We start from the raw sequence: 14,393 nt of genomic DNA on the forward strand, positions 1-14,393 counted from the left end.
AAAACTCAATAATTTTGTGTCTCGTTAGAAGTGGATAACTTATAGGATTTTGAAATAGATATTGTAAACGCACATTTCCATGTTTTAATCTAGTTGTTGGTTTTTTGAGGAATAGGTTAAATATATCAAAAGGATTCTGAGAAATTCAGTCTCTATTAACCTAAGTGAAATTATCAATTGCACCAATAAGTGTTTGTATCAAAACTTGTGATTAAAAAAAATACTGTATTTGTTAAATTTAAAAAAGAAAATAAATAATTCAATTGGAAGGTACACAGATTACAAGAAATAACTATGAACGTATACAAACTATTCATTATTCTTCAACGATTTTTTTTCTTGATACACTAGGCCGATATTCAAGATGAAAGAAAGTCAAAATAACTACTTTCATAAGTAATAATCAGGAATATTGCTTTCCTATCTACTGCCACAGACAACTCCAGTAGAATAGTCAATAGTTAATGTCTAACAAACTGGATTAATGAAAATGGAATTGAAAGCTGTCTCTTATACACATCTAGATGTGTATAAGAGACAGCAATAAGCCTAGTATTAAAAGGAGTTCTCCCTATCATATACGTACATGCAACAGAAAAGCTTAAAGTTTCAGACTTCACGATCCCTACAATATTCGTCGCCATGCAGTAATAATTCCCAGCATCTTGTAGTTTCACATTGTCAATGTTATATTCCATAACATCTCCGATTTCGCTTTTAATTGCTTTGTTGTCTTGGTATAATGTATATTTTGGGGACGGGTCAGCGTTTACTTCACATCTAATTGACAGCATATTTTGAGAAACTGTACTACTAAAACTGATGTTCTCAGCGATATCTGAAACATAGAGGCATTAACAATAAATATAATAGCCACATTAACCACGTATTGTAATGACGAAATGAAGTGGCAATCACCTTCCACTAGGCATGCTCATTTCAGCCTACCAGGTGCTCATTATGAGGCGTTTAGAGTAAATTAGTTTTTGGTCTTGAAAAAAGTTCCTGGTATCTGAACCAGGGCCCTTGAATTGGGAAGAAACCTTCCCTTAAATACATTTCAATAGTAAAATTGCGAAATACCTAAACACGATGATTAATCATCATCGTCATCATTGTCTTATTATTATTTATTTTTAGGCTTAGGGCTAAGGATATGCCAATATCGAAATTAATCACTTTACTAAGTGGCAATCGGTTCACAAGACTAACACATAACAAAATGCTTTACACAAACTAAGTCTCATTTTGTGGCTTAGGGAGGGAGAGGAATTGTTTAGGTCGTGGGAAAAAAAACATGTTGCCGTGACAGGAATGGATCCCAGGACCATGTGAAGCATCTTAACCACAAGCAATTTAACTAAGCACCTTAATCACCACGCTATTCAACTTAACTTAGGTAATTTAGATAATAAAATTCAACTTACATTGAACATTAAGTCTCTTTGTGTCACTATTCTTGCTTCCTGCGTCATTGCTTGCACTACAAAAGTAGTTACCAGAGTCCTCAAGTGTTACATTGTTGGTGATGTAGCTTAGAGTGGCGTCAATCCTAGAAACTATCGACTGATGATTTTTGTAAATGATCAATTTTGGATTGGGCTTAGCAGCACCACTGTAGCATACAATTTTCAACATATTACCATCTACCACATTTGTAGGTACATGGATTGTAGGTGCATCTATGTCTAAAACAAAAAATATCGTGGAAGATGTAATACATGTGTAATTTTAAAATATGATGTTTTCTATAAATTTGTATCTTCATGTTCTCTATTTAATGTCATTGTTTTAACGACGATAAAAGAGTGTCCTCGACGACTATATAGATCGCGTCGGGCGGAGTCGTACGACGCTCTCTGAGGTACCGTACACTCATGTTCTTCTTAAAAGGACCTCACTGGATGCAAGTCTTCGGACCCGGCTACCCATGGTGTGTTCACACCAAAAAAATTCTTATCTGTTACACTCTGTAGAAAAAATTTTTAACACTTCCTGCTAGGTACACAATGTATCGGCCTTCGGTGATCCGATTGTCAACGAATCCATTTTCGTTTTTTTGCATATATTATAGTAAATATTAAAGTAATGTACTAAAAGTTTAAAGTGTTCGTAAGATCACGTGCCCTGATATCTGTATGTTTTGTGTGGCAGTCTTAGCGGAAAATCGCTAAAGACAATTCTTCGTGCGTGCTTCGTCGTTTTGGGATCTCCATAGACGATTCCTAACCGTCAGCCGATGCAGAGTGTGTACCGGTATTTATTGATAAACCATTTTTTCGAGAGAAACATTAGATAAGCCTAACAGTTTTAAAGACAAAACAATTTCTTATACACCACTTAAATATATAAATATATTTAGTAGTTTAATAATGGAGTAGTCTATTGAATGAAAAAATGATAACAAAATAAAATTGTATGGAAAAGACTTATAATTGCATAACACAGTCATTTATGCAATTTGAAAGGGTAACAAAGGTTCTGCTAAACAGGCCTACTCTTTTCCCACCAAATCGATAGACCGATTAAGGTATATGTTTGTTTACAAATAAAAATACCTCTAAATACATAGACCTGCGTACTTACATAAAACTGTAACATTCACTATACCGGAGTCAATTTTCGGTTGATCATCGGTTATTTCAACCTCACATATATATATTCCACCATCTGCTCGAGTTACCTTATTAAGGTACAGGTTTCCAGATTCGTCAATGCTTATCTTTTCTCTGTAATTTTCATTTATAATACCATTTCCATATTCATACAGTGCTATGGTATGGTTTGTATCGACATTTATAATTTTTATCCATGTAACAAACGGAAGCTTGGCAGATGTTGGACGAGATCTTATGTAGGCGTACATCAACCATGTTGTCTGGTTTTCATTAACAGGCATGCTCGGCTGTGCAAACACGTTCACTTCTACAGAAAGACAACTGCTAAGAAGAGCTGAAAGGACAAAAAGTACACAACAAAAAATAGAAAATGGTAATGGTCTTCCGTTTATATAGAGTATACCACAGTGTACCGTCTTCATGCATTATCAAACGCAAAAAAAGGAAAAAAAGAAAAACAAGAACAAAAAAAGTTATTAGAATCATGACAAAAGATGCTATTTAGGCCCCGATTTCAAAGGGCCGAAGATGACCTTATAAAACTGGTATATAAGGTACTTAAAAATCCAGAAGCACAAAACAATCGAGGAAAAACAATAATAAGAAATAATAGAATTATCTAAATAAAAGTTGTCGGTACTCAATATCATCTCTAAAGTTGTAGAAGGGCAGTATGTTCTGTTGTAAAACAAAAGCCCTCAACGAGTCACTTCAAACTTTTCTAAGCTGAACCAAATAATATATACAATGTCAAACGTTTTAAATAATAATTGCAATTTACTGATTTGCAGGTTTTTATCTATATATTAGCTCACATATAAGGTCACATTGTATGCTATATCTTATTGTTTCGTAATTGTCTCATAATATTATTTAGCAGTGTTTATAATATTGAAATTGAACATCAGAAAAACGATGGTAAAATAAAAGTAGGATTACCCCACAAAAGAGAAGAAAACTCCAAGAAAAAAATAAAGCAATAGATAATGAACTACTTACCGGTACATAATATCGTCGGGATATATACGGTTAAGGACATTGTGTTCAACACACAAGTCGGACTTTATTTATTCACCATATTTATAAATCATGCTCAAAGGCGGTCTGATATCCGACAACAAATTTTTAATAACAACTCAAATTGATCTCCTATATGTGGACGTCCTGCGTACGCTATTAAAACATTCATAATGAGGTTAGGTGAGACTTATGAAAGCCATTGAGATAATATAATATTAAATAAGCAAGTGTACACAAAACAATTCAATAAAATTGTATATTGCTAGTTTTGGTTTCTTTGTCAAGACAAGGACTGGAAACATTAACCGATGACGAGAGTAACCGATGCCAGCTAAGCCAATATAATTGATAATAATGGACCCTTTGACATCACTGTTGAGGTCCCATAAAACAGCGTAAACTCTAGGAAGAATGCAGGGGGTGCAGTGCAGACGGTGCAATAACACCCCCTGAATTGTATTAAGAAACATTGTTGTTTTAATGTATTGTTGATATGAAAATAAATGAAATTAAATCTGGTATGAGAGTATAATTTCCGAGCACCTAGAGATCCATATTCTCAACATTTTCGCATCTCAACCCCAACCATGGGGTGGGGCTGAGAAGGTGCAGACTCTCACGCACCCCCTACCTACCGCCAGTTAAATTTGGTATCAGAATGCAATTTTCGGGCACCTACAGGTCTATATTCTCAAAATTGCTTTATAGTTGGTGGTATACCACATGGATTATTCAAAAAGAACTGTTGATTATTGAAAATATCTGGACGTATGTAATCCATTGCTTTTGGTCTAATATATGTTTTTTTTACCTTGAGCTGGTAGGTGTTGATTCAAACCATCCAATTGTTAGCTGCTCCCCCACCACAACCCACCTTACGAATAATCCTGGATCCGTCCTTGTTCACCAGTGAAACAAAATAAAGATATTGATGAAATATTATTACGAGCTGCATTTCTCAGTATATAAGCAATTAATACATTTGTAAAATCCACAATGCTATTAAAAATCGCCTGTAGGCCTAAAATAACTTCTTATATCGAATTTCATTTAAGCTAAAAAAATGTTTCTAATATAATTTTTTTAATAACTTCTTTATTGAAAAAAAAAGTAAATTTTTGGTCACTCACATTTATAAAGATATTAATAAGCTCTCTTCCATTTTTTATAAAAAAAAATATTCTTCTCATTAAAGTAGCACAATAGACCTGTGTGAAAAATAACATGAATTTCCCCATAAATCCTTGAAAAGAGAGAAGAGTTATTTATAAAATATGCACGTGCACTAAAATAACCAGGTTGTCGTAATAATTTTCTCAAGCAATTGTTATTTCTATTAAGTCAATTTTCCCGTATTTTCACTAAGATCATCGATATTATGTCAGAAATATCGTAATTGGCATAGGCCTATTCAAGTTCTTTGCCAATAAGCATAGTTTTAGGCGTTCCACTTTCTTATGGTGTTACTATTTTTTCATGATTATTATATTAATATTAATCAAATGTAATAAAAAAAGAAGACCAATCCAGCCAGAAAAATATTTCACATTTACTATTTAATGTATTTATTTTAATGCGGGGTAAGCATTGTAGAAAGTCCAATTCGGTTTTCTTGCATCTTCTTGATGTTTTTTCATAATATTCCGACAAATTAAAGAGTGTCTTTTTTGTAAAACAAAAATCAGGTTGCCAAAAAACGATGATTCAAAATAAAAATGCTAGACAGCGGGTAAATACAATCGTAAGCCTTACTTTCGAATACATTTATTTTTATATTTATAAAGGTTCCTCTGGAATTAAGATTCTTGGTTCCTCTGTTTATGTTATTTGTTATTGTATTTGAATGTTATAGAATTGTTTTTCATATGGGGCGCTTATTTGGCTTGTTACAAATTTTCAATTTTATTATTATTTTTGAAAGCATGAATTTAAAATAAAATGATTTAATATAGTTGTACTCATGCTTGTTATCGATATAATTGATTTACTTTGAGGCTAATGAAAATTAAATTTTAATAATTTATAGCCTTGTAAGTTGAAGCAACAATTAATCATATTTATTGTCCTATTTCAAAATCGAAATAGATTTTCTTAAAAATAATGATTTTTAAATTTTATCTTGATATAAAAAACAATTTTTAATAGCATACCGAGCTAACGCTTCATATGATACATTACTAACAAATAACGAACATGCAGTATAGTACTTTTTTCAATAGATGGAGTACGATAGACAACTGGTTTAGTTTGTATCGTTTCGTGCAAGAAATAAATCTAAAATTTTTGGAAGTGTGCCGTCATAATTGAAATGGTAGTGTGGAAGAGTACAGTTTTATTTTATTTTTCTGCTGCATATTATTTTATGTGCAAAGCGGCCGGTAAGTTATAGTTCCACGTATTACCTCTTTCAAGGAGGTTATGTATTCACTGCAGTCTGTCGTGCTAGCTGTCAGCAAGATTAAGCAAAAACTAATAAATATAAATTTAAGTTGAATGGTACATAATAATCAAAGAATAAACTATATTCAAATATTTATTACCTACTTCTCTTTTTATATATCTTACTATGTATTTTGTTGTTTTGATCTTGTGTTTTCTTTTTGGAGTTGAATAGCTTGGTGGGTAACTTTGCTGGCCTTCAAGAGTCCTGGGTTCAAATCCTGTCAGATTTTTTCTTATGACAAAACTCCACTCCTGAAGTTTTAATACGAGATTTATTTTATGTATATGTTTGTCATGGGATTGCCACCTATCTAATAGGACAATTATTAAGTCGGTATTGGTAATTCTTGGCCATGTGCCTAAAGGAATGAAATAAAAAATAATTGAATGTTTGTTTATTGCCTTTGAGATCCCTCGATAGTGTTCTATACTTTTTGTTGTATTTTTCTTTATTCTCAAATATTTACTATCGAGCATAAAATAAAATAATGTATTCGCCCCTCGTATTCAGGCAAAAAAATAATGTACCTGGAGAGAGGGTAGGATCATGGAGGAATTAATTTATTCTTCCATGGTATGATGCGGTTTCGCCTATCATACAATTCAGGCAAACACGTGGCGGAGGTATGCAATCTATGGCATTATTGCTCTTGTTTCATGTCTTCTTATGTAGATCGAACTTCTGGAAACATATTTATATACATCAAAAGTACGTTAAAGGCTTACCTTTGAATTGATTTGAATTGTGTTTTTTATTTTGTATTTTTATCATGCAAAGTGCCTTTGAACATGAATTATAATGAAAAGCACGTTATTAGGCCTATAAAAAGTGTGGTAAATAAATGAATATAAATTACACTTGCATGATATTGAAATATTCAGGCCTGCTAAATTATCAATATATGCCTTACCAGTATTTTACTTTTACTTTGTACATAAGAGTCATTATACTAGTAAATACTGATTAGAAATATTACTTACAAACTGACGTTACAACCTACTTACAGTTGTAATGTTTAAAACTTTGTGTCGGTTAACATGATTGGTACGGTACTTTTCATTAGTTCTCAGCTTGTCGACGGTCACCGTTTTGACCCAACGTCCAACCTTTACCTCACTAAGAGCCAAGGTCTCTTAACATATTTATTTTATCAATGGTGTGTCACAATGGCATAAAATTCACGAATGCTTATAACTTTCCTTTACAAAATTCAATTCAGTAACTACACTGTTCTTGTATATTTATTCATACGTATTTTGAATTTGTTTTTTTTTTTCATGTGCAAAACCTTATCCTATGTCATCATAGCGTACACATCTTTATTTTATAAAATAATGATATGTTTTATCATTTAGCTTAACAAGTAATTATTGAATATCTGATGTATTCATCATACGCCGCATATTGCTTTACATTTCGTTTTATAATATTTAAAAGAAAAAAAGATTTATTTTGATTGAAAAATTAAAGAAATATTATGACAGCTTTAAACCATTTTTTTTTTACAAATATAGAGGAACCGGTTTTGCATTGTCCACTTAATGACGTAACTTTTGATACTGACTCGAATTCCTCTATGAAGTGGGTTGATTTTTCAAGTTTCATATTTATAACGGACAACTCTGGGGAATTAGTCTTTGAAATTAGGCCTAATATAACATTGCCAACTCAAATTGGAATCGGATCAACAGTTTACACATTTATAGCTGAGGATTCTGCTGGTAATAATGCCTCATCTTGCACGGTCACAGTAATAATCCAAGGTTAGTGATAATTTATAGTTTTAAAAGTGTGCGCATTAGAAATGAAAATAGTAGTTAGGCCTTACCAACGTTCAACATAATGGGCGCCAGTGGGGTGGAGGGACAAGGCACTTTGTCGTGGAGAGCTGCCCCACTCCGCCTTCAATGAGAAAAAAAAACAATACGAGGGAAAAAATATTTTGAGCGACTCCGACTACGGACATACGGTACCGTATGCTCTCGTCTGGGACATCGGTACTCTGAAAAATCATTAGGCGACCACTGACGCTTAGAAATAGCATGGTTATTGTACTATATAGTCCTAATAAAAAATTCGAAAAACAACCATCATTGTTTTGTCTTTTACCTAATCATTTTCGGTTACTTAGTTCAGTTTTGCTCTCATTCATTATCTTAGGTTATCTTATGTAGGCCTTCAGATTTTGTTTAAGCTGTTAGTTTAGGAGGCAAAGCTTATACTATCATAACATAGGCCTACCATATTTAGCCTAACAAATAATATTGATGCTTAATTAAATTATTTATCATACGCAATTGCTTTTGACACATTTCTATTATACTTAATAGAGCAAACTAGTGATTTGATCATTAAATATTTGACTAAATATGAGATATATATTAATTATATATTCCAAAGATAATGAAGACCCGGTGTTTAGATGTCCATCTGACGAGACTGTTTATACTGTCATTTTTCCTGACTTCAAAAAAATTGACTATTCAAGTTTAATATCTGTAACCGACAACTCTGGAGAAAATATTGCCATATCGCCGAATCCTTCAACATTATTCCCAAGCAAAATTGGACTCGGACAACGAATAGATTACACATTTACAGCTATGGACTCTGCTGGCAATAATGCTACTTGTACGTTTACAATAGCGCTTCAAGGTTTGTAATCATTCATACGTAGCCTTTTAAAGCCGATTAATGAGTTATGATTGAAGTAAAACTTTATACGCTATTATCCTGTTGTGAGTAGGCCTATACCTGGAATTGGTTGGGCTAGCTTCAATTTCTAGATTTGAGTGTGTCTCCGCAGAGAAAAATAATTAAAAAAACAAAATGAAGACTCTGCTTTAGGTTGCAAAACACTTTATTAACTGCCCATCGTATGTGTCAGTAATATGTATGTGTATACATAATGTATGCGTATACAAAACCATCTAAACTACCTAGTCTAACTTTACTTCGCTTTTTAATTTAGTTCAATAGGCCTAACTAATAACATTGCTGCGAACACTTAGCTTAAATACTCCTATTTAGTTTTACATGTTAAGTTGTTAGAAGGAAATGATTATCCTATATTATTATAACGTTCTATTTCAATATTCTAAACATTTTAATATGATATTTAGCCTAACAAATAATGTTGATGACCATTTTAAATTTATTATACTTTGACAAATTTGTATGATACGGTACTTTATAAAACAAACGTAGTGTTATTTTGATCGATGTTAAATATTTGGCGAAATATTATGAGATTTAAATCAAATTTATAAATCCCAAAGATAACACAGACCCGGTTTTAACGTGTCCATCTGACAATACTGTTTATGCTGACTCGGGTTCTTCTATGAAAACGGTTGACTATTCAAGTTTAATATCTGTAACCGACAACTCTAGAGAAGCCATTGTCATCTCGCCGGATCCTTCAACATCATTCCCAGCTAATATTGGACTCGGACCAACGAATTACACATTTACAGCTATGGACTCCGCTGGTAATAATGCTACTTGTACGTTTACAGTGACGGTTCAAGGTTGGTAATCATTCATACGTATCATTTTAAAATGAAAGAATAATAATTGTATTACCGGTACGATATTCTCGTGGAATTGGTTGGGCTAGCTTCAATTTATAGATTTGAGCGTGATGTTCCTCAAAGAAGAATGAGTAGAACAACAAAAAAAGAAGATTCTGCTGTAGTTAGCGACATAAAGTACTAACTTCTAATCGTATTTTTCAGTAATATGACAACCAGGAAAAAACTGAAAAGCGTATAGATCATATTGACATCACGTTAATAAAATATGATGATAGAAATATATACTTTCAGTTTGGTCTATTGTTCTTTATTAAAAAAGTAAGTTTTAACAAGGTTTGCAGAAGATAGCTATTGGAATCAAAGGGAAAAAAATATGAACCATCTGAACTACATAATCTAGAGTAACTTCGCTTTTTATTTAGTTAAATAACTAGTAACAAATAATATTGATGTCCATTTCAATTATTCATCATGCGCATATTGTTTTGACAAATTTTTATATTTAAAAAAAAGTTATTGTTATTTTGATCGTTAAATATTTGGCGGAATATTATGATATTTAAATTAAATTGATATATTCAGAAGATAAGGAAGACCCGGTGTTTACATGTCCATCTGATGAGACTTTTTATACTGACTCGGGTTTTTCTGTGAAGACGGTTGACTATTCAAGTTCAATATCTGTAACCGACAACTCTGGAGAAGCCATTGCAATCTCGCCTGATCCTTCAACATTATTCCCAGCTAATATTGGACTCGGACCAACGAATTACACATTTACAGCTATGGACTCCGCTGGTAATAATGCTACTTGTACGTTTGCAGTGACGGTTCAAGGTTGGTAATCATGTATACGTATCATTTTAAAATGAAAGAGTAATAACTGAAATATTGCCGGTAAAAGCAATTCCGTGGTGTGATTCTGTTGGTTGGGCTAGTTTCAATTTCTAGATTTGAGCGTGATGTTCCTCAAAGAAGGATAAGTAGAACAACAAAAAGAAGACTCTGCTGTAGGTTGCGACATAAATTATTAACTTCTCATGTTTCAGTAATATGAAAACCAGGAAAAAACTGAAAGGCATACATATATATCCTATTAACATCACGTTAATAAAATATGATATGTAAATACATGCTTTTAGTTTGGTCTATTGTTCTTTATTTAAAAAGTAAGTTTTAAGAAGATAGATATTTAAATCAGAAAAATATATAAACCATCTAAACTACCTAATCTAAATTAACTTCGACTTTTATTTAGTTTAATAACTGGTAACATTGCTGTCAATAATTAGCTTAAATACTCCTATTTATTCTTACATGCTGTTACAAGGAAAAGCCTATCCATATGATAATATTCTATCTATATATTTTAAACAATTTAATTTGATATAGCTTAAAAAATAATATTTATGTCCATTTCAAATATTTATTATGCGTATATTGCTTTGATGATTTTTTTTATGATATTTCATTTAAAAAAAACCTGTAGTGTTATTTTGATCGTTAAATATTTGGCGGTATATTATAAAGTTTTAATTAAATTAATAAATTCCAAAGATAACGAAGACCCGGTGTTTACATGTCCACCGGACGAGGCTGTGGATACTGACGCAGGTTCTTCTATGAAAACGGTTGACTATTCAAGTTCAATATCTGTAACCGACAACTCTGGAGAAGCCATTGTCACCTCGCCTGATCCTTCAACATCATTCCCAGCTAATATTGGACTCGGACCAACGAATTACACATTTACAGCTATGGACTCCGCTGGTAATAATGCTACTTGTACGTTTACAGTGACGGTTCAAGGTTGGTAATCATTCATACGTATTATTTTGAAATTAAAGAGTAATCATTTATAAGTAATATACGATATTCTCGTTCTGTGTGTATACCTGACATTATTTGAGCTAGCTTCAATTACAAGATTTGAGCGTGAAGCTTCTAGAGAGGAATAAGTAGAATAACCAAAAGAAGACTCTGCTGTAGCCTACCACATAAACTTAACTTCTAACCGAATTCAGTAATATGTATACATATGCATATTTTTCAACCAGAAGATAATTGAAAAGCATACATATAGGCCTAGGCCTAGATCATATTAACATCACGTTAATAAAGTATGATGATAGAAATGATTATATGCTTTCAGTTTGCTCTGTTGTTTTTTTTTTTATTAAATAAAGTAAGTTTTTAAGAAAATAGATATCGGAATAAAAAAAAATATAAACCATCTGAACTACCTAATCCAAATTAACTTCGCTTTTTTTAATTTAGTTCAATAAAAAAAATATATAATTAATAAATTTCAAAGATAAAGAAGACCCGGTGTTTACATGTCCATCTGACAATACTGTTTATGCTGACTCGGGTTCTTCTATGAAAACGGTTGACTATTCAAGTTCAATATCTGTAACCGACAACTCCGGGGAAGCCATTGCCATCTTGCCTGATCCTTCAACATCATTCCCAGCTAATATTGGACTCGGACCAACTTATTACACATTTACAGCTATGGACTCCGCTGGTAATAATGCTACTTGTACGTTTACAGTGACGGTTCAAGGTTGGTAATCATTCTTCCTCTAATGATTATACTTAGCATTTTAAATAAAATAAAAGTGTAATGATTGAAGTAATGTAGTTCTTATACTAATATCGTGGTGTAAGTACAATTCTGGAATTGGTTGGGCTATCTCCAACTTTTTTCATATGTGAGCGCGAGGCTCGATCCCCAGAGAAAAGCATGTAAAAACAACAAAAGGAAGACTGCTGCAGGTTGCCGCATAAGCTGTCTAGCTTTTCCGATGGGGTTTTGCGTCAGGAAAAATAATACGAAATGATGTTTGCCCTACTTGACGTGTTGTAAGCATTGAATGCTTAGTACATTCACAAATACTTGCGAAAAAATCTCGCAAGTGATTCGGGTAGGAATCGAACTCACCACCTCCAGGTAACTAGCCTGATGTATTTAGCACTAGACCACCGAGTCTGCGCTTGGTAGCTTGTGATAAATCCGATCCCCAAGTAGAAGCGGGTACTGTAATGCTATTCCGATGGCGTTTTGCGTCAGGAGAAATAATACGAAATGATGTTTGCCCTACTTTACGTGTTATAAGTACTGAATTCTCACATTCCCAAATACTTTCGAAAAAAAATCTGGCAAGTGATTTGGGTAGGAATCGAACCCACGACCTCCAAGTAACTAACCCGATGTCTTAACCACTAGAGCACCAAGCTTGTCTAGTGGTTAAAACATTGGGTTAGTTACCGGAGGTCGTGGGTTCGATTCTTACCGAAAGCGAGATTTTTGTGCAAGTATTTGGGAATGTGAGCATTCAGTACTTATATATAACACGTCAGGTAGGGCAAACATAATTTTGTGCTGTATAAGCTTCCCATCGTATGTTTCAGTAGGAATATATAGGCCTATGCTCCGTCCCTAGTCTTGCGTAGAGTTCTTTGGATAAAATATTTCTATTCGGCACCCCTACCCCTTTTCTAAATCAATTATTGCCTCACAATTGTTTTTTTTTTTTTAAATTTATTTAAAGGCAGTTAGTGTTTCATTGCAAGGTTTCTTCTAAATCTGGTTATACGTATTTGGCCTGGGCTTCACAACACCAACTGATTATATAAATTCTAAACATTATGATACTTAAGCCTCACAAAAAACACCGAAGGCGGTCTTTATAAATAAAAACATTAAGACAACTTTGTTAGATTTACTGAAATGTGCTTAGTTCAATGTTCATTTCAGTTATTATGACTTTTGAAGAAATGCAAGGAGTTACCAAATTTGCTGTAACATCTGAACCAGATAGTGTCACATTCTCGGTTTCAGTTGATGACAGAGCTGCAGAGGGTATGTATTAAAAAAGTATAGAAATTGTATTCGAGAGCAAATAAACTAGTACCGGTATTGAATTTCACTCTTATAATTTACATATTACTTTTGAATAATTAAACACTTTAACACATTTTATTGAAATATACAATAATTGATTAGGCTCTTATTATTATTATTATTATTATTATTATTATTATTATTATTATTATTATTTAGAAGGACCTTTTAAAGTCTTTGTGAGTGTGACATCACTGGAATACACACTTTTGAAAACTGAGTAAGTTGTGGTTAATAATTTCAACCCCTGTCGTTGTGAAATAAACTGAAAAAACATGTAGTTCGACTATAATAAGCGCCTCTTTACGGCGGCTATAGGTACAGTAGTCACAGAACCACTGCCCATACGCAATTCAATCAGCGAGGTATGGGTTATTCTCCAACATTTACCTTTAACTATTAATATATTTGTCTTCATTGAAATTTGTACTAGGCCCCAGGGGAACCTTGGCAGTCGCCACTCAACTTTAGTACAACATTTTTCTTACCCCACTTAAACCTGAATGTGTGGGTTATTCGAGGAGCCAAGCGGTCAGACTCTGATAAATAATTCTAGACTTCGACGCACATCGGGTTTGAACCGAGATGTTCAGTACAAGAAGAGGGAGTATTACATCTAGGCCAACCCCTCAGTTTTACTCAATAAAGTGTAAACCATTTTATAATTAATATTCCACTGTCTGATGGTAATAATACATGTTTCTGCGTGCAGATTTTAACAATTATGCTTTTTCGTAGTATTGGGTCTGATATTGTGAGCATAGACGTTTACAACAATGATTACGAGAAAGTAACTAATACTGATGTTGAGATAAATTTCCCTGTTATTAAGGTAAACAAACTCTTTTAGACCTTCCAGTGAAGGTGTG

The 14,393-nt window shown here is 33.0% G+C and overlaps 2 protein-coding genes across 3 annotated transcripts in view; one reads left to right on the forward strand and one right to left on the reverse strand.

The window, feature by feature from the left end:
• The window catches only part of LOC117125225 (CD97 antigen-like), a 24,248-nt gene that overhangs the window by 2,142 nt on the left and 7,713 nt on the right, over positions 1 to 14,393 (forward strand). Inside the window, exon 1 of one of the 2 annotated variants that reach the window (XM_033271685.1) lies at positions 14,310 to 14,356. The exons of the other annotated variant lie outside the window; for it this stretch is intronic. The gene's annotated coding sequence lies outside the window, so the exon portion shown is untranslated. Of the gene's footprint in view, positions 1 to 14,309; positions 14,357 to 14,393 lie in introns of those variants that run through there. 2 annotated transcript variants of the gene reach the window in all.
• Positions 146 to 3,754, reverse strand: LOC117125208 (hemicentin-1-like). Its single transcript, XM_033271654.1, has 5 exons — positions 3,618 to 3,754; positions 2,587 to 2,952; positions 1,428 to 1,688; positions 540 to 838; positions 146 to 160 (listed from the first exon to the last, which is right to left on the reverse strand). The coding sequence occupies exons 1-5, from the start codon at positions 3,655 to 3,657 to the stop codon at positions 146 to 148; spliced, it is 981 nt and encodes a 326-aa protein (XP_033127545.1). The 5' UTR covers positions 3,658 to 3,754.

The sequence above is a fragment of the Anneissia japonica genome, unplaced genomic scaffold (genome assembly GCF_011630105.1).
Source record: "Anneissia japonica isolate Jap-2015-1 unplaced genomic scaffold, ASM1163010v1 scaffold212_len457575_cov179, whole genome shotgun sequence".
NCBI classification, from domain to species: domain Eukaryota; kingdom Metazoa; phylum Echinodermata; class Crinoidea; order Comatulida; family Comatulidae; genus Anneissia; species Anneissia japonica.